Source organism: Gorilla gorilla, chromosome 18 (assembly GCF_029281585.2).
Source record: "Gorilla gorilla gorilla isolate KB3781 chromosome 18, NHGRI_mGorGor1-v2.1_pri, whole genome shotgun sequence".
Lineage (NCBI taxonomy): Eukaryota > Metazoa > Chordata > Mammalia > Primates > Hominidae > Gorilla > Gorilla gorilla.
Window position 1 is genome coordinate 76,134,313 of NC_073242.2, and position 24,977 is coordinate 76,159,289.

Below are 24,977 nucleotides of genomic sequence, written 5' to 3' on the forward strand. Positions count from 1 at the left end.
TATGCTGTTCAAATGTTAGCTGGCGTAAGTTACCTACTAAAATGCTATTCAGCATAACTACTGAAAAAACTTAGCTGTCTCTGGTATTAGTTCATTGAATATTATATGCATCTTTTCATGTTTCCACGTTATATTTTTAAAACAAGAAACTATGCTGACTTAAAAAAATTTAAATCATGAATACATTATGTATAGGTTTTTCTGTCTCCTAAATATTATCTACTTTTTTAAAAAACAAAAATTTTGATACAAGAAAGCACTCTGAGGCAGTATATGTGTATTAAATTTAAGGTCACAATTTTCACTAATCTGAGAAAACACATGTATGTAATATTTAAAAGTTAATGAAATCCAGTGAAACTTCAACTTCTTTCATTGAGAATTTACTAACAAAATATAGAAAACAAGAATTTACCTCTTTTAAATGGCATGTCTGTATTACTTACAATTTGATAAATGAGTTCCTTTCCATACATACCTTAAGATCCACAACCTTGGTGGCATAAATAACATGATTAAAGGGTCAGGTACAATGTATATTTTAATATGGGATTTGTGTAGTGATTTAGAGCATAAATATCACACAGCGAAAAATTTATCACAAACTAAATACAGTAACAAAAGGAAAGAAAGAGCTTATGTCCACATTTCCAAGGTCTTTACAATAAGTTATAGCGTCCAGGTCCAACACAGCATATTTGCATACAAAGCCACTGATGTGAACACTGAAAGGAATCTGTCCTGTAGGTCTTTCATCTTGATTTAATAAAGTTTGTACAGTATCAAATAATATCAAAAGTCTAAAAAACACAATGAGCTTTTATGTTTATAAATTATTGTTTTTATACCATAAAAAAAGTCAAAAGTGCAGTTTAAAAAAAAGTGGAAGTTGTTATTCTTGATAAGAGCTAGAAAAATGTCATGTCCCAGTTAAGAAGCAATCTCAAGGCTCATCCAATTTCTAAGGAATTTTAACTGGCATCTAACCTTGGTTACCATATGGGGTAAGCAAAACCAGTAGAACGGGAGCTATGTAACAATCTAGCGAAGAGAAACATTGCAAATAAATGTAAATATAGGCCTCTCCCAAAGTGAATGAAATGACTCTTTACTGGAATGAATGGGCTGTCACTGAATGTGACTATACTTGGTAAACTTCAAAGGCTTGCTAGAAATTTTTATCTTTTTCAAATTTTTAGTCATAGCTGGCAATGGTACATATATCCCAGGATTATGAAATTTTCTAGTATAACTGAGAAAAATATAATTGAAAGGTAATAAATCATATCATCTATTATTTCTCACAGAAAATAAGGAATAAGGGCCCAGTAATTAAAAGGCAGAAGTACAGAGATTAGCCAAGAAGAAACAGATGGATGAAATACAACTGGGTCTTAATTGGCACAGTAACTAGCTGTATTTTGACACACTCAAGAACAAATGCCTATATTGAAGTATGTGGTACATTAACCACTTGTACTTATGTAAGAAAATGAAATGGTAAAACTATAGGCTTATAAAACAAATTAAATTTAGAGAAAGGAAAAATAAAAGGAATGTAAAGAAAAATCTTAAAGTTTATTGTGGCATCAAAATATTGACAGAGCTGTATCAGTCAAGAGCAGTCTTCTTGTTGCTAAAACGAATAGGCAGCCTGAGCCTGGCTCCATCCAACCACCTCTTCTAATGCTCTTTAACTGGCGTTGCTTCCTATCAATGACACCAAGCAATAGAGATGATTATTGTTTCCACTGAATAGAGTAAGTTCCTTGATAGGTTTAACATATATAGACTGCCTGAGAGAATAAAAACATCACCATACAATAGGTTAACGGTAAATCAAGGTCTTCGTAGTTGTGATGGGAGAAAAGGGTGGCTGCTGGAAACAGTATGGTGCCCTGGAGGCTGCGTACGTACACACCCTAAGAATTCACATCACCATTAGCAGAAGATTAGAAGTCAATGGATATGGATGCTTGTGCAGAATCTTCTCGCCCCCTGACATAAATTTCACAGGGAATCTCCTCCATTACTCGGTCTTCCAGGGCCTGCTCAGGGCACTCATGTCCCTGTTTGAAAGTGTAACTACTTTTCTTGAAGGTGCTATTAAATGTTTTCATTGGCTGTGGTTGTGCAAAGTCATTTCGGAAAGGAAGTTCCATGGAACTGAGGTTGGTCCTGCTTTGTTTGACGCTGGAGGCCTGTGACCCACAGTGGTGGTCGTGGATGCAGCGGGAGGCGGTGGAGGAGCGCCGCATCTTCTGGTAGTTGTCCAATTCTTCCGACAAGTCTGCCAGGTCTGCAGAAATCTCTTTGTCCCTTAGTGAAAACAGTTCATAATGAGGAGGATCAAACACTTCTTGGAACCCGGTTTTATTAAAAGCGGTTTTGCAAGCCATGACCTTTTTTCGAGGCTGTTTCACTTGTACTAAAATAGAAATAATGAGAAGGACCAAGACAATCCCTGAAGTAATGCCAATAATTGTTCCATGAGTCTTAGTGATTTGTTCAAATACTCCTGCTTTTTTCTTTTCTGCAGAAAGAAAATGAGAAACGTTAAGTTTTCAAAATACATTAATATGAATCCTGGTACAAATTAGTAAGGTATTTTTAGGTAAAACAGAATACTTGGGCCAAATATACTACAGACAATGCAATTTACAATTAGGTTTTTAAACAAATAAAACAACCCTATTATAATTTCTGGTTAAAGTTACCAATCGCAGTACTGATAGATAGATTACAGAAGATAAAGTTCTTGGTCCGTTTCTTCAGAAGACACATAAATGCATACATTCTGCAAATCAAATCAAATATACAAATATAGACTACGCCAAGTAAATACTCTTGTTCTATCAAGTTTAGCTTTCTGCTTTATGGTAGGTTTGACCCACTGCTGTGTTCAGGTATACCCACATCTACTGATGACCCCAGGGAGAGCAAACTAACATCATCAGACTAACCCATCCAGTACATTATCATGACCTACTGTTTTTGAATGATTAACTGAAAACACTTCATGTCGAGTATTTACGACAGCCATATCAGATTAGATCACCTTTCCACAGTAAGATATTTATTGAACTCTTACAGCAGGTGTCCTCAACCCCTGGGCCACAGACAGGAACTGGGTATCACTGCAGGAGGTGAGCTGCGAGTGAGCGAGTGAAGCTGCATCTGTATCTGCTGCCACTCCCCATCACTCACATTACCCGCAGCACTGCCTCCTGTCAGATCAGCAGTGGCATTAGATTCTCACAGGAGCAGGAGCCCTATTATGGATAATAATAATGGATTATTATTAGTGTGCTTACTTCTGTTAGGAAATAAACTCCTGGCTTGGAGGCAGAAGTCCAATAGAGTAGTATTAAGTATTTCAGTGTAAAGAAACAAACAAAACATATGAAAGTCAAGAAGTGAGGCAGCTTATTATTTTCCCATTCGGTATGACAGAAGCCCAAGTGCATATGAGGGATATACGCTGTGAGCTCCTTAGGAGAATCTAATGCCTGATGATCTGTCACTGTCTCTCATCACCCCCAGATGGGACTGTCTAGTTGAAGGAAAACAAGCTCAGGGCTCCCACTGATTCTGCATTATGGTGAGTTGTATGATTATTTTATTATATATTACAATATAATAATAAAGTGCCCAATAAATGTAACGCGCTTAAATCATCCTGAAACCAACCCCCCTGCCCCACCCCTGTTCTGTGAAAAAATTGTCTTCCACAAAACCAGTCCTTGGTGCCAAAAAGGTTGGGGACTGCTGTCTTAGAGGATAAAAGGAAGATCACCTTTAGTTCTTACACAGTGATCTGACGACCAGCTTGCAGACATTCAACCATTACCACAAGCTGCATTTATCTTTCAGTGAGTACACACTGGGAATACAGCATAGGAAATGTTATGAAATAAAAAAAGCAGTTCATAGAATGTTTCTGCTTTTATGTTTTAAGACAGAATCTGCAAGTTGACTTTTATTAAATAGTGTTTCCACATACTTCAGGCTAACCTCTAAATTATTTTGACAACTAAATAAGGTATGTTTACAATACAAATGACAAACTTCAACAACAGTAACAAAATAAGGGCAAGGCATACCACGATATACTTTTTTTTTTTTTTTGGATGAGATGGAGTTTTCACTTTTGTTGCCCAAGCTGGAGTGCAATGGCGTGATCTCGGCTCACTGCAACCTCTGCCTGCCGAGTTCAAGCAATTCTCCTGCCTCAGCCTCCCGAGTAGCTGGGATTACAGGTGCGTGCCACCACGCCTAGCTAATTTTTTTGTGTTTTTAGTAGAAATGGGGTTTCACCATGTTAGCCAGGTTGGTCTCGAACTCCTGACCTCAGGTGATCCGCCTGCCTCAGCCTCCCAAAGTGCTGGGATTACACGTGTAAGCCACCGCGCCTGGCCACAATACACTTTAGAACAACTTAACAGTTTGTAGACAAAAAATGCTTTTGTTTAGAGTATGCTTTTCACCACATCCCAGGTCTATGATCCATTTAAAAGAACATTTACATGTTTCCATTTTTGTCAAAGCAGCTATGCTAGGCTGGGCGCGGTGGCTCACGCCTGTAATCCCAGCACTTTGGGAGGCCGAGGTGGGCAGATCATGAGGTCAGGAGATCGAGACCATCCTGGCTAACACAGTGAAACCCTGTCTCTACTAAAAATACCAAAAAATTAGCCGGGCATGGTGGCAGGCACCTGTAGTCCCAGCTACTTGGGAGGCTAAGGCAGGAGAATGGTGTGAACCCGGGAGGCGGAGCTTGCAGTGAGCCAAGATTGTGCCACTGCACTCCAGCCTCGGCGACAGAGCAGGACTCCGTCTCAAACAAACAAACAAAAAGCAGCTATGCTAAGCACTGTTGTAGAAAATAACATTTTAAGTTCTTAATGAAGGGCAATAGCCACTCTTTTCTCAAAAAGGTTGGCCTTTACATCAAACTCACCTTTACAATGATTTTCATCCCAAGGGTATGCACAATTTTGGACACCATTACAGACTAAAGAATTATTGATGCACATGTTGCTATGGCAAAAGAAAGTGCTGCTTGTGCAGGGAGCTGCAGGAAGAGAAAACAGTGTTGCAAAGAGCAGGCATACCACCTGATTTTATTTCATACATAACAAATCTGACTTTATAAGAGTACTTTCTTACCGCAAAGGCCTTTCCTTGAATAAACTCTGTACTATTCAAACAATAAGACAAACGTCAATATTCTCTGATGCTGGCTCATTCAAACTTTTTCTTATGCTAGGCCCCAAAAGGTCACTTTTAATATAATGATAATGAATGTATTTTCAATGGTTCTTATGGAACCAGTATACAGTCTGGTAGATTTTTTTTTCCAAAACTTTGAAAGACAATGTTGGCAAGGATGTGGAGACACTGGAACCCTTCTGTACTGAGGGTGAGAATGTAAAACGGTGCAGTCATTGTGGAAAATTATCTGGAGGCTCCTCAAAAAGTTAAAGATAGAATTACCTTATGATCCAGCAATTTTACTTTTAGCTACCTACTCCAAAGAACTGAAACCAAGAACTCAGTTACTTGCATACCAACGTTCACAGCAGCATTATGCACAACAGCCAGAAAGTGGGAACAAACAAAATGCCCATTGATGGGTGGATGGATAAACAATGTAGCATCCACAAGACAATGGAATGTGATTCGGTCATAAAAAGAAATGAAATTATGATACATACAACATGGACAAAGCCACATATTTCACTTAGCATAATTATTTATAATTAAATTTTTTTTTTTTTTTTGAGATGGAGTCTCACTCTGTCGCCAGGCTGGAGTGCAGTGGCATGATCTTGGCTCACTGCAACCTCCACCTCCTGGGTTCAAGTGATTCTCCTGCGTCAGCCTCCCGAGTAGCTGGGACTACAGGCACGAGCCATGCCTGGCTAATTTTTGTATTTTTAGCAGAGACGGGTTTTCACTATGTTGGCCAGGCTGGTCTTGAACTCCTGACCTCGTGATCCACCTGCTTTGGCCTCCCAAAGCGCTGGGATTACAGGTGTGAGCCACCGTGCCCAGCACTATAATTACATATTAATTATTGTATGAGAAATATTGTATGATTCCACTTATTGAGGTGCCTAGAAGAGGCAAACTCATAGATACAGAAAGTAGAATAGAGATTACCAGGGTCCAAAAAGAGGAAGGAATGGGGAGGTGATGTTTAATGGGTACAGAGTTTCAGTTTGGGAAGACAAAAACTTTCCGAATATGGATAGTGGTAATGGTTGCACAATAATGTGAATGTACTTAATGCTACTGAACTGTATACTTAAAATGGCTAAAATAATAAATTTTGTTATGTATATTTTACCCATAATAAAAAAAATCCACTCTTCTGGATTCAAAAACATTGTTTTAAGGACACTAAAGGTATATGGAATATATACCATGTAATTTCCTACTTGCATAAGTTGTTCTTTCAGCCTGGATTGGCTCCTTCTTTCTCTTTGTGGCGGCCACCTACTCATCTTTCAGTATCATCTCAAATGTTACCGTCTGTGAAAATCCCCTTGCTTCTCTGGGGTAGCCAGTCACTCCTGTGTGTTCCTATCACACTCCACATACTCCTCTATTTGGCACCTACCCTTGTGTATGTAAACCTTTGTTAGAATGGACTATTATTAGTCAGTGTGCTTACTTCTGTTAGGAAATAAACTCCTGGTTTGGAGGCAGAAGTCCAGTAGAGTAGTATTAACTATTTCAGTGTAAAGAAACAAACAAAACATATGAAAGTCAAGAAGTGAGGCAGCTTATTATTTTCCCATTCAGTACGACAGAAGCCCAAAAACCTTAGCAATTTTTTTTTTCTTTTTTTTTGGAGATGGAGTCTTGCTCTGTTGCCCAGGCTGGAGTGCAGTGGCATGATCGCAGCTCACTGCAACCTCTGCCTCCCAGGTTCAAGCAATTCTCCTGCCTCAGCCTCCCCGAGTAGCTGGGACTACAGGCACGTGTCACCATGCCCAGCTAATCTGTGTATTTTTAGTGGAGATGGGGTTTAACCATGTTGGCCAGGCTGGTCTTGAACTCCTCACCTTAAGTGATCTGCCTGCCTCAGCCTCCCAAAGTGTTGGGATTACAGGCGTAAGCCACCGTGCCTGGTCCAAAAACCTTAACAATTTTGACTTCTAAAATTATAATTGGACAAAATGTATTTCCTGCCTAAAAGATTCTGTACTTTTGATTTTCAGAAAATATTTGCTGCACCAAGGAGGGAGAATCGAATATTGCTCTATGTTATACTGACATATCTCAAATATTTTTTATACTGTTTTCAGAAGGTTTTTCAAGATAGAATATCTAAAATTTTACTTGACTAATGAGATTTTTTTCTAAATATTATCTTTCTCTTAATAAATATATAATAAACATAATTTTAAAAACAGCCACGAGCATTATTTTTCTCCCCTCCAAAGAGAAGACTCTTCAGTGTGCAGTCATAGGAAGTTTGGAATATCTGACCACATTCTCCAGTTGCAGTACATTATCAGTAATAAAACTGACATTTTTTCATTCATCTGCCTTACCCACTTTGTCTGTTTCTCAATGGGCTGTGAACATGGGCTGTAAAAACAGGCATTTATTAGGTACCTAGATAACTCCAAAACATAATCTGACAAATGTAGGTCCACGGTGAATATCCAAAATTGCTTTGCTATTAAGAGTGTGACCATAATCTCTCTTTAAGCAGAATGCCCTAAACGGTAGTATTCACCCAAGTTTCAGTACAACAGGTTAAAAATCTATAGTCATTATGAACTAGGGTTCATTTATCCCTTCCCCCTCCTCACTGTAAGCCAACCTGCAGTTGAGTTTAGACTTCTTTCTCTATATACAGTTCAACAGTCTTCACACTAAACTGTTAAGCTTGTTCACCTGCGGAGTACTCAGCCGCTGCAGTTCAAGTATGAGAACCCCTTGGTGGCTGACATGACTGAAGAGTCCACAATAGCTACGAACTGTGAAGGAACTTGGGAAATAGCACCATGCAGCAGAAAGCAGAAAAAAACAATGGGCTAGTAATCAATAAAAATGGTTTCTATTACCAGTTAATCCACATTTTAAGGTATTTAACCTCCTTGGGCCTTGGCTTCCTCTTTTAAAATGAAGGGGATGGAATACAGTGTATCTCAGACTTCCGGTTCCAAAATTTGATGAGACTATGCAATCAGTGGTCTCAATCATGATACTTCTGTTTTAGATTTAAGTTCAAATGATGTATGTATCTAATAAGTAATTTATCCAGAGACTGCTAACCTGTCAAAATGGTATCACTAAAACCACTGAAATAATTACTTCATGGTTCTTAGATAACATTGATGGTTCCACGGCTCATCGGAAAGACAACAGGTATCAGTTACACAAACATGCCATCATATTGAGGGCTGGGGAGTGTATGGTGGTGTTTTACTCACTTTACAAAATTAGCTACAAAATTAGCTAGTGCACCTACTTGGGTTTGTCATAGATATCATAAAACTGTATCATACAAATGGGGGCACCGAAAAATATTAAAAAACGGCCAAGAGAAACATATAGCAATTTTGATTTCCTCATTTCTACAAACTGGAGTTTCTTTTTTTATTTATATATCACACTGTAATTCTATTACATACAATATAATTGCATATTATGTTCTAATTCTACTACCTATTTTATCTAGTTCACAAAAAGGGGATGCAGGAAAGATAAGCCATTTTCAAGACAGGCTGAATGAGGTAATAAACAGCACTGTGGGTCCTTGGCATTCGGATTTCATGAATAAAACTACCATTGGTTTTTAAGGTTTATCTACAGAACATCATGTGACCCCCCCCCTTTGATGGCTCTTTATAACTTCAAAGGTGGCCTTAAAGACAGGTTTACCACTCCGTGTTCATCACTGATTGAGCAGTGAGAGGAAAATGTCTTCGGTTTTTATTATAAATTCTTTACAACTGCTCTCCATATTATTTAAAGTGATTAGAAAACAGCACTGATATTGTCAGCTTTTGTTTCATAGAAATGTGAGTTATATTAATAATTACACCTACATTAACCTTTATGGCTTTTCATTGGTTAAGCATGGCTGGTGGAAATGACAATCAAGCATCAGTTATTGATATGGGATTTTAATGATATGCTTCAATTCAAATAATAAAATGATTAAACTACAAGTCTTTATATAAAAAAAGACAGCAAAAATAGTGCCAGTTATGAACTCCACTTATAGCCTGAGAACTCTCTACCTATTGCCGTTCCTCACTGCTGGGTCATGGTGTGGAAAGGAAGGGGAGGGCTGGGATTTTGTGTCCCCCCCAATTTCAGTGAGATGTGGCAATGATGCTGAAGGATGGCTGTCCTTCAGCAAAGCCTGCAGGGGGCCTGCAGGCAGTATGTCACCGAAAATCACATTACGGGTTTATTCTAACAAAAATATCTGCTGCTGCTTTCACAGTTCTAGTCCTAGAAATTATTTTCCTAAAACTGTTTCTTTCTTAAAGAGTGAGGTATATATTAGTATTCAGTGCCTGGGAAGAAGCCAAATATATCCTGATTGCTATTCTGTATCATTCATTTTAGCAAAATTATTCTATTTCAGTTATATCTGCAATCTACAATGGGTAGGCATGAACTGAATCTCTCATGCAGAATTAGCCCATTTATATAAAACTCTTCTGAAATACTAATTGTTTCCATGGGTGAAATTGTAACAATTACAAATCACAGCTTAGAGGAGAACAAAAGAAATAGTTCAATAATTTGAATTAATGATAAGCATGAAAAAATTTACTAATTGGAGCTCTGAAATTTGCTTTCCAAATGGAGGTTTTTCAAGCTGGCTCTTGTTTTTAAAAAACTCTGTTAAATCCCTTATTTTAATCACACACACTTTTTCTGAAGGGGCGGCTTTCTTCTTTTTCTTGGGTAATAAAGCTAAATTTGGGATATGAAGTTAAATCTATTGCAGCCTTACAATTTAAACTTATTCTTACATTTGGTGATTAGTTAATATAAAGATATCACTTGAGGGAGGCTTTTCACCTGTTTAATTATCAGATTTGTATTAACAAAAAAAAAAATTAGTGTATATAGAGAAAATACCTTAACTAAAACACATTAGAGAAGAATTTCTCATCATGGATATAGACCAGTGCTGCCCAAAATAAATATGTGAGTAAAAAATGTGAGCAAGTAGCCACATTAAAAAGTAAAAAAGAAATTGGTGGAATTAATTTGACTTATATAGTTTATTTAACCCAACATATCTGTGCAGAAAGAGTCAACATTATAGCAGGCCTGAGGGTGCTACCTTTGAAAGGTTCTGCTTGCAAGACTGGCCCTTGGGTGCCATCCATTCCCTAACAGATAAGGGTACTTCATTGTACCTAGACTTTGCATAAAAGATGTCATTTACGCCAAATACTTGCTTTCCTGCTAAGAGTCTGAAATTCTGATATATGCAAAGCAGAGGGTGCCTATGTGACCAGACTCTGATAAGAACCTTGGGTGCTGAGTCTCTAATGGGCTTCTCTGGGCAGAAACACTGCATATGTGCTACTGCATTTTTATTTTTATTTTTGGAGACAGAGTCTCACTCTGTTGCCCAGGCTGGAATGCAGTGGCATAATTCACAGCTCACTGCAGCCTCAACCTCCTGGGCTCAAGTGATCCTCCTGTCTCAGCCTCCAGAGTAGCTGGAACCACAGGTTTGCACCACCATGCCCAACTCATTTAAAACTGTTTTGGTTTTTTTTTTTTTTTTTTTTTTTTTGTAGAGATGTTGTCCCATTATGTTGCCCAGGCTGGTCTCAGGCAATCTTCCCACCTTGGCCTCCCAAAGAGCTGGGATTACAGGTGTGAGCCACTGTGTCCAGCCCATGCCCATTTGCTGTTGTTGGAGAAACAGGCATACTCAGAATGCCCCTCATGGAAAGGACGCGGTATGTGGACCTGCGCAAGGATCGGTCCAGACCCTGGCAGCCTCTCCCTGGCGGCTCCCTTTTGTTGTCCTCCATCCCAGCTGTGAGTGCAGTACAAATAAGTGCTGGGTTCTAGAGTCCTTCCAGCAAGGCACCTAACATGGGGATGCTGTTGGAAGCCCTGAAACAATTTCCAAAACATTCTCATTTTAACATATAGCATAAAATACTGTTAGTGGGATACTTTACATTCTTTATTTCATACCAAGCCTCTGACATCTGGGAGGCGTTTTTATAATGATAGCACACGTCGGTTTAGACGGGCCATGTTATAAGTGCTCAGAGGCTGCAGGTGGCTGGCGGACACTGGACTGGACAGCACAGGTGCACAGAAACCGAGGGAAAAATAAGAAGGCTAAAAGCCTTTCTTGTTAGCTACGTCTCTGTATAAAGCACTGATCTGTAGTTATTTGACACAGTGAAACAGCCTCTGCATAGTTTTTTAAGTTTGAAAAGTTCTCAAATTTAAAAGGTTTTAGAAACATGCTCAGGTTCTCTCCCTGGTGAAGGAAGCAGCAGCAGCAAAGTTCACTCTCAGCAAATGCCACCGTGAGCTCCCGACATTTCCAGCTGCCCAAGGAGCTCACCATGTCCAAAACATGACACTTTCCCCATCTTGTCTGTTCAGTTTTCATTTTCCAAGTCAGTCAGACTCAAAATTGTAGGTGACTGACTCATTCTTTTAGCCTTCATTGAATGGGTCATTGAATCCTGTGGATTCCGTTTCCCCACTCTTCTTTGTCCTCACTGCCCCTGCTTAGGTTCAGACCTCCACGGCTTCCCGCTGTGACTATGGAAGTAAACTCTTAACTCATATCCATGCCCCAGCTAAGGCACAGCGCTGAAGATGTTACTTTATAGTGTCAACTCCCTGATGACTGTAAGATGAGTCTACATTTTCCCTTTGATTTTTTTCAAAGGGCTTCATCCAGTTTTAATCTACCTTTCCTGCCTCCTTTCTCTGCCACTCCCTCTACCAACTTCTTGTGGCCCACCTTAGCTCTGCTTCAATGCTTTGCTCATTATTGCTTCTGTCTAAAATAACAGCCTCAATGAACATTCCTACCTTCAAAATATATCTACTCTCAAGGACACACCAAAGGACCTGCACTCAAAGACCACCACCTCCATAATTGATGCTGCCTGTTTGAAGGAACTTGGATATTTAACAGGAGAACACTTTGTTTTATGTCTCAAAGGGTCTTCGTCACGGTCAATCCTACACTGTCACTATTTGCCTATGTCACCTTACCTAACTGACTGGAAAACCCTTTAGGGCAGGTATTGTTCCATGCATGTTTGTATCTTCCTAGCATCAAACACAGTATCTCACATGACAAATGCCAAAGAAATGCATGGAAAGCGGGTAGGAAGGCTGGTTGACCAAATTGGCTTCATAACCCAATTGACCATTTGGCATCTCATGAAGACCTTTAAAATTCTAGATAGAAGAGTTCAGCTATAAGAAAGCCTGTATATGGTCATAAACAGTCATGATTTTAATACAGAATCCATGGAATAATATAATGCCTTGAAATTACAAGATTGAGAAAAACTATTAATTTTCAAATTTGTCAAAAATATCTGATATCTTACTGTCACACTTTTGTATTTACAAACTCTGTATTTGCACAAATCATACAGCTTACCATTATACCATATTCATCAGTCAGGATATAAAGGCCAAAATATTTGTTTCTTTTCATGACAATAGATAAGATATACCACTTATAATTTTAAAATATATGTGATGTGAACATACAAACTCAACTATATCTGGGCAGTTCAGATGTGTCTTAAAATGGTATTATTCTTCATACAGGAGACGAATCTGAGGAAACAGTCAGAAGAGGCTAACCAGCCCTGCCCAAATGTAGGTTAAAGTTAAGGGCCATTCAAATTCAAGTAAAAAAATGATGGTATTTTGGAAAGCAGATTTTGCCAAAGCTACTGGTAATATGATCTGCACTTATGATAAGCAAAATAAAAAAAAAATTAGGAAGTACTGATATATCACTTGGATTTTTTTTTTTTTTAATTCTTAGCTAATTGGCTGAGGAGTTTAAGGAGATAGAAAAGCAAAGAAATATAGCAGAAACAGTTTTTCCTGGTGGGAATTTATTCACTTGATTTTTCAGGAACCTAAAGGAAGGTTTGTTTTATTTATTTATTTATTTATTTAGAGACGGAGTCTTACTCTGTCACCCAGGCTGGAGTGCAGTGGTGCAATGTTGGCTCACTGCAAGCTCCGCCTCCCAGGTTCACGCCATTCTCCTGCCCCAGCCTACCGAGTAGCTGGGACTACAGGTGCCCGCCACCATGCCCGGCTAATTTTTTGTATCTTTAGTAGAGACAGGGTTTCACCGTGTTAGCCAGGATGGTCTCAATCTCCTTGACCTCATGATCTGCCCGCCTTGGCCTCCCAAAGTGCTGGGATTACAGGCATGAGCCACCGCGCCTGGCCATTTATTTTTTGAGACGGGGTCTTGCTCTGTCACCCAGGCTGGAGTGCAGTGGTGCAATCTTAGCTCACTCCAACCTCTGCCTCCTGGGTTCAAGTGATCCTCCCATCTCAGTCTCCTGAGTGGTGCATACCACCACGCCCAGCTGATTTTTGTATTTTTAGTAGAGATGGGGTTTCACCATGTTGGCTAGGCAGGCTGGTCTCAAACTCCTGAGCTCAAGCGATCCACCCGCCTCGGCCTCACAAAAGCTGGAATTACATGTATGAGCCGCTGTGCCTGGCCTAGGAACCCAAAGAAGAATCCTAATATCTGTCTTCAAAATTTCTCCACTTTTAAGTTGTGGTGGTTGTCTGTGTATGAGCTACAACCTTTAATAAGAAAAACTTCCCACATGCTTACCAAATAGTGAAGATAACTTTTAAAAACGTAAGCAGTTCATAAAAACACAATCTCCATAGTAACCATAAGAACATATCTATAAAATATACACAAAAGGAAATGCGAAGGGAATCAAAACTTGTCACTACAAAAAAAAATCAATTAAAGAAAAGAAGGCAGTAATGGAGGAAATGAGAGACAACAAAGCTATAGATACACAGAAAACAAGTAGCAAAGTGACAGAACCTTCCTCATCAGCAATTAAACATAAATAAACTCTCCAATCAAAAGAAGAGATTGCAGAATTGATGGGAAAAAACAAGATCCAATTATATGTTGCCTGTAGGACACTTACTTTAAAGATATAAAAAAGTTGAAAGTAAAAGGATGGACAAAGATATTCCATGCAAATAGTTGCTAAAAGACAGCTGGTGGGTGGCAAGACTAGTCTTGGATAAAAAAGGACACGGTATATTGATAAAAGGGTCAATTCACCCAGAAGATATAATGATTATAAACATATATGGACTAAAAACAAAGGAGCCCTAAAATATATGAAACAAACATTGGTAGAACTGATGGGAGAAGTAGACACTTGTACAATAGTAATTGGAGACTTCAACATTCCACTTTCAATAAAGGATAGAATGACCAGGCAGAACATCAGTAAGAAAATAAAGGACCTGAACACCACTACAGACCAAATGGACCTAACATATACAGAAAATTCCACCCAATAACAGAAAAATGTAATTTTTCTCAGTTACACATCAGACAGTCTCTAGAATAGACTACATATGTTCAGCCACAAAACAAGTCTTAATATATTTTAAATGACTGAAATATAAAATTTATTTTCAAATCAAAATGGAATGAAACTAGATATCAACAACTGAAGGAAAATGAAAAAATTCACAAGTCTGTGTAAATTAAACTACACACTCTTACACAACTTTTAAAGCTGTGATTTCAAAAAAGAAATCCACGGGAAATTATAAGATACCTTGAGATAAATGAAACCCAAAACATGCCAAAACTTATGGGGAGTAGTAAAAGCAGTAGTAAAAGGGAAATTTACACCTGTAAATGCCTGTAAATGCCTACATTAAAAAAGAAGAAACAACTTAGATCAATAGCTTAACTTTGTACCTTAAGGAACTAGAGAAAGAAGACAAACTAAATCCAAAGCTAGCAGAAGTAACAAAATAATAAAGATTTGAATGACAATAAATAAAACAGAAAACAGAAAAAGAGCAAAAACCCAAAACTTGATTCTTTGGACAGATCAACAAGACTGACAAACCTTTGGCTAGAATTATTAAGAACAAAAAGACTCAAATTATTAAAATCCGAAATGCAACTGGAGACATTACTACAGATCTTACGTATATAAAAAGAATCATAAGTGAATACTAAGAACAACTGTATGCCAACAAACTGACAACCTAGAGGAAATGGATGAATTCCTAGAAACACACAATCAAAACTGCATAATGAAGCCAAAGAAAATCTGAATAGGCCTAAAACTAGCAAGGAGATTAAAAAAAGAATCCAGAACTTCTCAGCAAAGAAAGGCTCTGGATCACATGGCTTCACTGGTGAATTCTACTAAACACGTAAAGAATTAACACCAATCAGTTGATTCCTGGGCAAGATGGCCGAATAGGAACAGTTCCAGTCTGCAGCTCCCCATGAGATCAAGGCAGAAGGCAGGTGATTTCTGCATTTCTAACTGAGGTACCCAGCTCATTTCACTGGGACTGGTTAGACAGTGGGTACAGCCCACGGAGGACGAGTAGGAGCAGGGTGGAGGGTCACCTCACTTGGGAAGCTCAAGGGGTCGGGGAACTCCCTCCCCTAGCCAAGGGAAGCCATGAGGGAACGGTGCATTCTGGCCCAGATACTACACTTTTGCCATGGTCTTCACAACCCGCAGACCAGGAGATTCCCTCGGGTGCCTACACCACCAGGGACCTGTGTTTCAAGCATAAAACTGGCGGCCATTTGGGCAGACACCGAGCTACCTGCAGAAGTTTTTTCTCATACCCTAGTGGTGCCTGGAATGCCAGCGAGACAGAACTGTTCATTCCCCTGGAAAGGGGGCTGAAGCCAGGGAGCCAAGTGGTCTAGTTCAGCAGCTCCCACCCCCACGGGGCCCTTCAGACGAAGATGCACTGGCTAGAAATTCTCACTGCCAGCACAGCAGTCTGAAGTTGACCTGGGACACTCGAGCTTGGTAGGGGGAGGGGCATCTGCCATGACTGAGGCTTGAGTAGATGGTTTTCCCCTCACAGTATAAACAAAGCCACAGGGAAGTCTGAACTGGGCAGAGCCCACGGCAGCTCAGCAAAGGTGCTGTAGCCAGACTGCCTCTCTAGATTCCTCCTCTCTGGGCAGGGCATCTCTGAAAGAAAGGCAGCAGTCCCAGTCAGGGGCTTATAGATAAAACTCCCATCTCCGTGGGACAGAGCACCTGGGGGAAGGGGCCGCTGTGGGTGCAGCTTCAGCAGACTTAAACGTTCCTGCCTGCCGGCTCTGAAGAGAGCAGCAGACCTCCCAGCACAGCACTCGAGCTCTGCTAAGGGACATACTGCCTCCTCAAGTGGGTCCCTGATCCCCATGCCTCCTGACTGGGAGATACCTCACAGAAGGGGTCGATAGACACCTCACACAGGAGAGCTCCAGCTGGCATCTGGTGGGTGCCCTTCTGGGACGAAGCTTCCAGAGAAAGGAAAAGGTAGCAATCTTTGCTATTCTGCAGCCTCCACTGGTGATACACAGGCAAACAGGGTCTGGAGTGGACCTCCAGCAAACTCCAGCAGATCTGCCGCAGAGGGGCCTGACTGTTAGAAGGAAAACTAACAAACAGAAAGGAATAGCATCAACATCAATAAAATGGGCGTCCACACATAAACCACATCCAAAGGTCACCAACATCAAAGACCAAAGGTAGATAAATCCATGAAGATAAGGAAAAAACACTGCAAAAAGGCTGAAAATTCCAAAAACCAGAACTCCTCTTCTCCTCCAAAGGATCACAACCCCTTGCCAGCAAGGGAACAAAACTGGATGGAGAATGAGTTTGATGAACTGACAGAAGTAGGCTTCAGAATGTGGGTAATAACAAACTTCTCCGAGCTAAAGGAGCATGTTCTAACCCAATGCAAGGAAGCTAAGAACCTTGAAAAAAGGTTAGAGGAATTGCTAACTAGAACAACCAGTTTAGAGAAGAACATAAATGACCTGATGGAGCTGAAAAACACAGCATGAGAACTTCGTGAAGCATATGTAAGTATCAACAGCTGAATGGATCAAGCGGAAAAAAGGATATAGAGATTGAAGATCAGTTTAATGAAATAAAGCGGGAAGACAAAATTAGAGAAAAAAGAATTAAAAGGAACGAACAAAGTCTCTAAGAAATATGGGACTACGTGAAAAGACCAAACCTACGTTTGACTGGTGTACCTGAAAGTGTCAGGGAGAATGGAACCAAGTTGGAAAACACTCTTCAGGATATTATCCAAGAGAACTTCCCCAACCTAGCAAGACAGGCCAACATTCAAATTCAGGAAATACAGAGAACACCACAAAGATACTCCTTGAGAAGAGCAACCCCAAGACACATAATCGTCAGATTCACCAAGGTTGAAATGAAGGAAAAAATGTTAAGGGCAGCCAGAGAGAAAGGTCGGGTTACCCACAAAGGGAAGCCCATCAGACTAACAGCGGATCTCTCTGCAGAAACCCTACAAGCCACAAGAGAGTGGGGGCCAATATTCAACATTCTTTTTTTTGTGTATGTGATGGAGTCTCGCTCTGTCACAATCTAGGCTCACTGCAACCTCTGCCTCCTGGGTTCAATGGGTTCAAGCAATTCTCTCAGCCTCACGCGTAGCTGGGATTACAGGCGCCTGCCACCACACCTGGGTAATTTTTGTATTTTTAGTAGAGATGGGATTTCAACATCTTGGCCAGGCTGGTCTTGAACTCCTGACCTCGTGATCCACCTGCCTCGGCCTCCCAAAGTGCTGGGATTACAGGCGTGTGAGCCACTGCGCCCAGCCTCAACATTCTTAAAAGAATTTTCAACCCAGAATTTCATATCCAGCCAAACTAAGCTTCGTAAGTGAAGGAGAAATAAAATCCTTTACAGACAAGCAAATGCTAAGAGACTCTGTCACCACCAGGCCTGCCTTACAAGAGCTCCTGAAGGAAGCACTAAATATGGAAAGGAAAAACTGGTACCAGCCACTGCAAAAACATACCAAATTTTAAAGACCATTGACACTATGAAGAAACTGCAACAACTAATGGGCAAAATAACCAGCTACCATCATAATGACAGGATCAAATTCACACATAACAATATTAACCTTAGATGTAAATGGGCTAAACGCCCCCAATTAAAAGACGCAGACTGGCAAATTGGATAGAGTCAAGACCCATCAGTGTGCTGTATTTAGGAGATCCATCTCATGTGCAAAGACATACATAGGCTCAAAATAAACAGATGGAGGAATATTTACCAAGCAAATGGCAAGAAAAAAAAAGCAGAGGTTGCAATCCTAGTCTCTGATAAAACAGACTTTAAACTAATCTTCAACCCAAATCAATAGAATGTACATTCTTCTCAGCACCACATAACACTTATTCTAAAATTGACCACATAATTGGAAGTAAAACACTCCTTAGCAAATGCAAAAGAACAGAAATCATAACAAACAGTCTCTCAGACAACAGTGCAATCAAATTAGAACTGAGGATTAAGAAACTCACTCAAAACCACACAACTACATGGAAACTGAACAACCTGCTCCTGAATGACTATGGGGTAAATAACGAAATTAAGGCAGAAATAAATAAGTTCTTTGAAACCAATGAGAACAGATACAACGTACCAGAATCTCTGGGACACAGCTAAAGCAGTGTTTAGAGGGAAATTTACAGCACTAAATGCCCACAGGAGAAGGTGGGAAAGATCTAAAATTGACACCCTAACATCACAATTAAAAGAACTAGAGAAGCAAGAGCAAACAAATTCAAAAGTTAGCAGAAGACAAAATAACTAAGATCAGAGCAGAACTGAAGGAGACAGAGACACAAAAAAAACAAAAGCAATGAGTCCAGGAGCTGGTTTTTTGAAAAGATTAACAAAATAGATAGACCGCTAGTCAGACTAATAAAGAAGAAAAGAGAGAAGAATCAAATAGACACAATAAAAAATGATAAAGGACATATCATCACTGATCCCACAGGAATAGAAATTACCATCAGAGAATACTATAAACACCTCTACGCAAATAAACTAGAAAATAAAGAAGAAATGGATAAATTCCTGGACACACACACCCTCCCAAGACTAAACCAGGAAGAAGTTGAATCCCTGAGTAGACCGATAACAAGTTCTGAAATTGAGGCAGTAATTAATAGCCTACCAACCAAAAAAAGCCCAGGACCAGATGGATTCACACCCGAATTCTACCAGAGGTACAAAGTGGAGCTGGTATCATTCGTTCTGAAAGTATTCCAAACAACAGAAAAGAGGGACTTCTCCATAACTCACTTTATGAGGCCAGCATCATCCTGGTAACAAAACCTGGCAGAGACACAACAAAAAAGAAAATTTCAGGCCAATATCCCTGATGAACATCGATGTGAAAATCCTCAATAAAACACTGGCAAACTAAATCCAGCAGCACATCAAAAAGCATATTTACCACAATCAAGTCAGCTTCATCCCTCGGATGCAAGGCTGGTTCAACATAAGCAAATCACATAAACAGACCCAATGAGAAAAACCACATTATTATCTCAATAGACGCAGAAAAGGCCTTCAATAAAATTCAACACCCCTTCATGCTAAAAACTCTCAATAAACCAGGTATTGATGGAACGTATCTCCAAATAATTAGAGGGATTTATGACAAACCCACAGCCAATATCATACTGAATGGGCAAAAGCTGGAAGCATTCCCTTTGAAAACTGGCACAAGACAAGGATGCCCTCTCTGACCACTCGTATTCAACATAGTATTGGAGGTTCTGGCCAGGGCAATTAGGCAAGATAAAGAAATAAAGCGTATTCAAACAGGAAGACCGGAAGTTAAATTGTCTCTGTTTGCAGATGACATGATTGTATATTTAGAAAACCCCATCGTCTCAGCCCAAAATCTCCTTAAAGCTGATAAGCAACTTCAGCAAAGTCTCAGGATACAAAATCAATGTGCAAAAATCACAAGCATTCCTATACACCAATAATAGACAAACAGAGAGCCAAATCATGAGTGAACTCCCATTCACAATTGCTACAAAGAGAATAAAATACCTAGGAATACTACTTACAAGGGATGTGAAGGACCACTTCAAGGAGAACTACAAACCACTGCTCAAGGAAATAAGACAGGACACAAACAAATGTAAAAACATTCCATGCTCATGGATAGGAAGAATCAATATCGTGAAAATGGCCATACTGCCCAAAGTAATTTATAGATTCAATGCTATCCCCATCAAGCTACCATTTGACTTTCTTCACAGAATTAGAAAAAACTAGTTTAAATTTCGTAGGAACCAAAAAGGAGCCTGTATAGCCAAGACAATCCTAAGCAAAAAGAACAAAGCTGGAGGCATCATGCTTCCTTACTTCAAACTATACTACAAGGCCACAGTAACCAAAACAGCAAGGTACTGGTATCAAAACAGATACATGGACCAATGGAACAGAACAGAGGCCTCAGAAACAACGTCACATATCTACAACCATCTGATCTTTGACAAATCTGACGAAAACAAGCAATGGGGAAAGGATTTCCTATTTAATAAATGGTATTGGGAAATCTGGCTAGCCATATGCAGAAAACTGAAACTGGACCCCTTCCAGAAACTGGACCTTATATAAAAAGTAACTCAAGATGGACTAAAGACTTAAACATAAGACCTAAAACCATAAAAACCCTAGAAGAAAACCTAGGCAATACCATTCAGGAGATAGGCATGGGCAAAGACTTCATGACTAAAACACCAAAAGCAATGGCAACAAAAGCCAAAATTGACAAATGGATCTAACTAAACTAAAGAGCTTTTGCACAGCAAAAGAAACTATTATCACAGTGAACAGGCAACCTACAGAATCTGAGAAAATTTTTGCAATCTATCCATCTGACAAAGGGCTAATATCCAGAATCTATAAGGAACTTAAACAAATTTACAAGAAAAAAAAAAAACCAACCCCATCAAAAAGTGGGTGAAGGATATGAACATACACTTCTCAAAAAAAGACATTTATGCAGCCAAGAAAGACATGAAAAAAAGCTCATCATCACGGTCATTAGAGAAATGCAAATCAAAACCACAATGAGCTACCATCTCACACCAGTTAGAATGGCTATCACTAAAAAGTCAGAAAACAACAGATGCTGGAGAGGATGTGGATAAACAGGAGCTCTTCTATACTGTTGGTGGGAGTGTAAATTCGTTCAACCATCATAGAAGAGTATGGAGACTCCTCAAGGATCTAGAACCAGAAATACCATTTGACCCGGCAATCTCATTACTGGATATATATCCAAAGGATTACAAATCACGCTGCTATAAAGGCACATGCACACACATGTTTATTGTAGCACTATTCATAATAGCAAAGACTTGGAACCAACCCAAATGCTCATCAATGATAGACTGGATAAAGAAAATGTGGCACATATATACCATGGAATACTATGCAGCCATAAAAAAGGATGAGTTCATGTCTTTTGCACGGACATGGATGAAGCTGGAAATCATCATTTTCAGCAAACTAACATAGGAAAAGAAAACCAAACACTGCATGTTCTCACTCATAAGTGGGAGCTGAACTATAAGAACACGTGGGCACAGGGAGGGGAAGGAACGTCACACACCGGGGCCTGTTGGGGGATGGGGGCCTAGGGTAGTGATAATATTAGGAGAAATGTGGATGATGGGTTGATGGATGCAGCAAACCAGCATGGCAGGTGTATACCTATGTAACAAACCTGCATGTTCTGCACATGTATCCCAGAACTTCAAGTATTGTAATAATAAAAAAAAATTAACACTAATCCTCAAACTCTTTGAAAAAGTTGAAGAACAAACACTAGTTACTCATTCTATGAGGCCAGAACTAGTTACTCATTCTATGAGGCCAGAATTACTCTGATACCAAAGCTAGAAAAAGATACACAAAAAAACCTAAAGACCAATATCCCTTATGAATATTAATATAAAAATCCTCAAGAAAATTACTACTTCAGAATTCAGCAACATATAAAATGATTATACACCAAGAACAAGTGGGAATTATTCCAAGAATGCATGAGTGGTTCAATATACAAAAGTCCACCAATTTAATACATCACATTTACAGTAAGGGAAAAAAACTACATGATGAACTCAATGAATTTTTAAAAAAGCATTTGACAAAATTCAACAGGCTTTCATGATAAGAACATTCAATTAACTATGAATAGAAAAAAAATTTCCTTCACATGACAAAGGCCATATATGAAAAACCCAAAGCTAACATCATAATCAGTAGTGAAGGACAGAGCTCCACTAAGATCAAGAATAAGACAGATACCCAATTTCACTTCTATTGAATACATATTGGAAGTTCTGGTTAGAGCAATTAGGCAAGAAAAGGAAATAAAAGGTATCCAAATTGGAAAGGAAGACATAAGATTTTCTCTGTTCACAGACAACACAATCTTATATGCAGAAAACCCTAAAGATCACACCCACCCCCCCACCCACACCCCCGTTAGAGCTAATAAACTAAGTCAACAAAGTTGCAGGATGCAAAACCCGCATACACAAATCCGTTGCATTTCTAAACACTGCCAATTAACAATTAGAAAAGGAAATTAAGAAAATAATTCCAGTATAATAGCATTAAAAAGAATAAAATATTAGGAATAAATTTAACTAAGGGGGCAAAACATTTGTATGCTGAAAACTACAAAACATTGCTGAATGAATTACAGATGAAAAATCAATGGGAATATACATCCTGTGTTCATGAATGGGAAGACTTCATACAGTTAAGATGACAATATTACTCAAAGTGACCCACAGATTTAAAATGATCCCTATTAAAATCCCAACAGTGTTTCTGCAGAAATAGAAAAAGTCATCCTAAATTTCATGAAATCTCAATGAACCATGAATAGCCAATCCAGTTTTGAAAAACAAGAAAAAAGTTGGAGGACTCATACTTCCTGATTTCAAAACTTACTACAAATCTACAGTAATCAAAACAGTTGCTACTGGCATAACAACAGACATACAGACCAATGGAATTGAGAGGCCAGAAATAAATCTTCACATAATTTTTTTTTTTTTTTTGACAGAGTCTAGCTCTGTTGCCCAGGCTGGAGTGCAGTGGCGTGATCTCGGCTCGCTGTGACCTCTGCCTGCCAGGTTCAAGTGACTGTCCTGCCTCAGCCTCCTGAGAAGCTAGGATTACAAGCGTGTGCCACCACGCCTGGCTAAATTTTGTATTTTTAGTAGAGATGGGGTTTTGTCATGTTGGCCAGGCTGGTCTCAAACTCCTGGCCTCAGGTGTTCCACCCACCTTGGCCTCCCAAAGTGCTTGGATAACAGGCATGAGCCACTGTGCCTGGTCTTTTTTTTTTTTTTTACTTTTTTAAAGAAAAATAGAGATGGGGTTTTGCTATGTTGACCAGGCTGGTCTTGAACTCCTGCCCAGGCTGGTCTCAAACTCCTGGACTCAAGCAATCCTCCTGCCTCAGCCTCCTGTATAGCTGGGACTACAGGTGTATGCCACTGTGCCCAGATCTAATTGATTTTTGACAGGGGTGCCAAGACCATTCAATGGGAAAGGACAGTGTTTTCAAAAAATGATCCTGGGAAAGCTGGATATCCACACGAAAAAGAATGAAGTTGGAGCCTTAACTTACACTATATACAAAAATTAACTCCAAATACATCAAAGACTTAAATGTATTACAAGAGCTAAAACTATAAAATTCAGAAGAAAACATATGAGAAAAGCTTCATGACATTGGTTTTGACAATGATTTCTTGGATATCACACCAAAAACAACAACAACAAAAACCACATTAATTTGGGCTTCATCAAAATTAAAAACTTTTGTACCCAAAAGGACACTATATCAAGGGAGTGAAAAGACAACAAACAGAATGCAAAAAAGTCTGCTAATCACATACACAATAAGGGATTAATATCCAGAATACGCAGAGAACGTCTACAACTTAAAAAAAAATTCAAAAGCGGGCAAAGGATGTGAAGAGACCTTTCTGCAAAGAAGATGTATGAATAGCCAAGAAGCCCATGGAAGAATGCTCAACATTACTAATCATTAGGTAAATCAAAACCACAATGAGATGTTACTTTACACATATTAGGATGGCTATTATCCAAAAATATGAAAAATAACAGGTATTGGTGAACATGTGGAGAAACTGGAACCCTCTGTGCACTGCTGGTCGGTGTGTAAAATGGTGCAGCCACTGTGGAAAAGTTTGCTGGTTCCTCAAAAACTTAAACACAGATTTCCCATATGATCCAGCAATTCTACACAGCAGCAGTACTCATCATAGCTCAAAGGTAGAAACAATCAAACATCCATCAACAGATGAATGAATGTATGAAGAAAATGTGGCATTTACTTATGGAATATTATTTAGCCTTAAAAAAGAATAAAATTCTGATACATATGACCGCATGGATGAACCACGGAAAGATTTCATGGATGAACCATGGAAAGATTTCACGGATGAACTTTGAAATCATTATGCTAAGTGAAATAAGCCAGACATAAAAGGACAAATATTATATGATTCTACTATGAGTTACCCAGAATATGGAAATTCACAGAGACAGAAAGAAGAATAGAGGTTACCAGGGTAGGGAGAGAGAAAAATGGGAAGGAACTGTTTCACGGGTATAGAGTTTCAGTTTGGGATGATAAAAATGCTCTAAAGACAGTGGTGATGGTTGCACAACAATGTGCATGTACTTAATGCCACTGATTTGTACATTTAAAAGTGACTGAGGGTAAATTTTATGCCATGTATATTTTGCCACAGTTGAAAAAAAAAGCTACAACCCTTCCGGAAGGGTTTTTGGCAATAT

General features: G+C 39.2%; 1 protein-coding gene across 4 annotated transcripts in view; it reads right to left on the reverse strand.

The window, feature by feature from the left end:
• Positions 1 to 367: 367 nt before the first annotated feature.
• NETO2 (neuropilin and tolloid like 2) overlaps positions 368 to 24,977 on the reverse strand; it is a 61,988-nt gene continuing 37,378 nt past the window's right edge. For 3 of the 4 annotated variants that reach the window (XM_004057605.5, XM_004057606.5, XM_063700184.1), the window contains 2 exons: positions 4,961 to 5,074; positions 368 to 2,533 (listed from right to left, as the gene is read on the reverse strand). In XM_004057605.5, coding sequence (XP_004057653.1) covers positions 1,953 to 2,533; positions 4,961 to 5,074 — 695 coding nt within the window. In that variant the 3' untranslated portion in view covers positions 368 to 1,952. The remainder of the gene's footprint in view (positions 2,534 to 4,960; positions 5,075 to 24,977) is intronic. The other variant, XM_055366741.2, reaches the window with a different exon arrangement.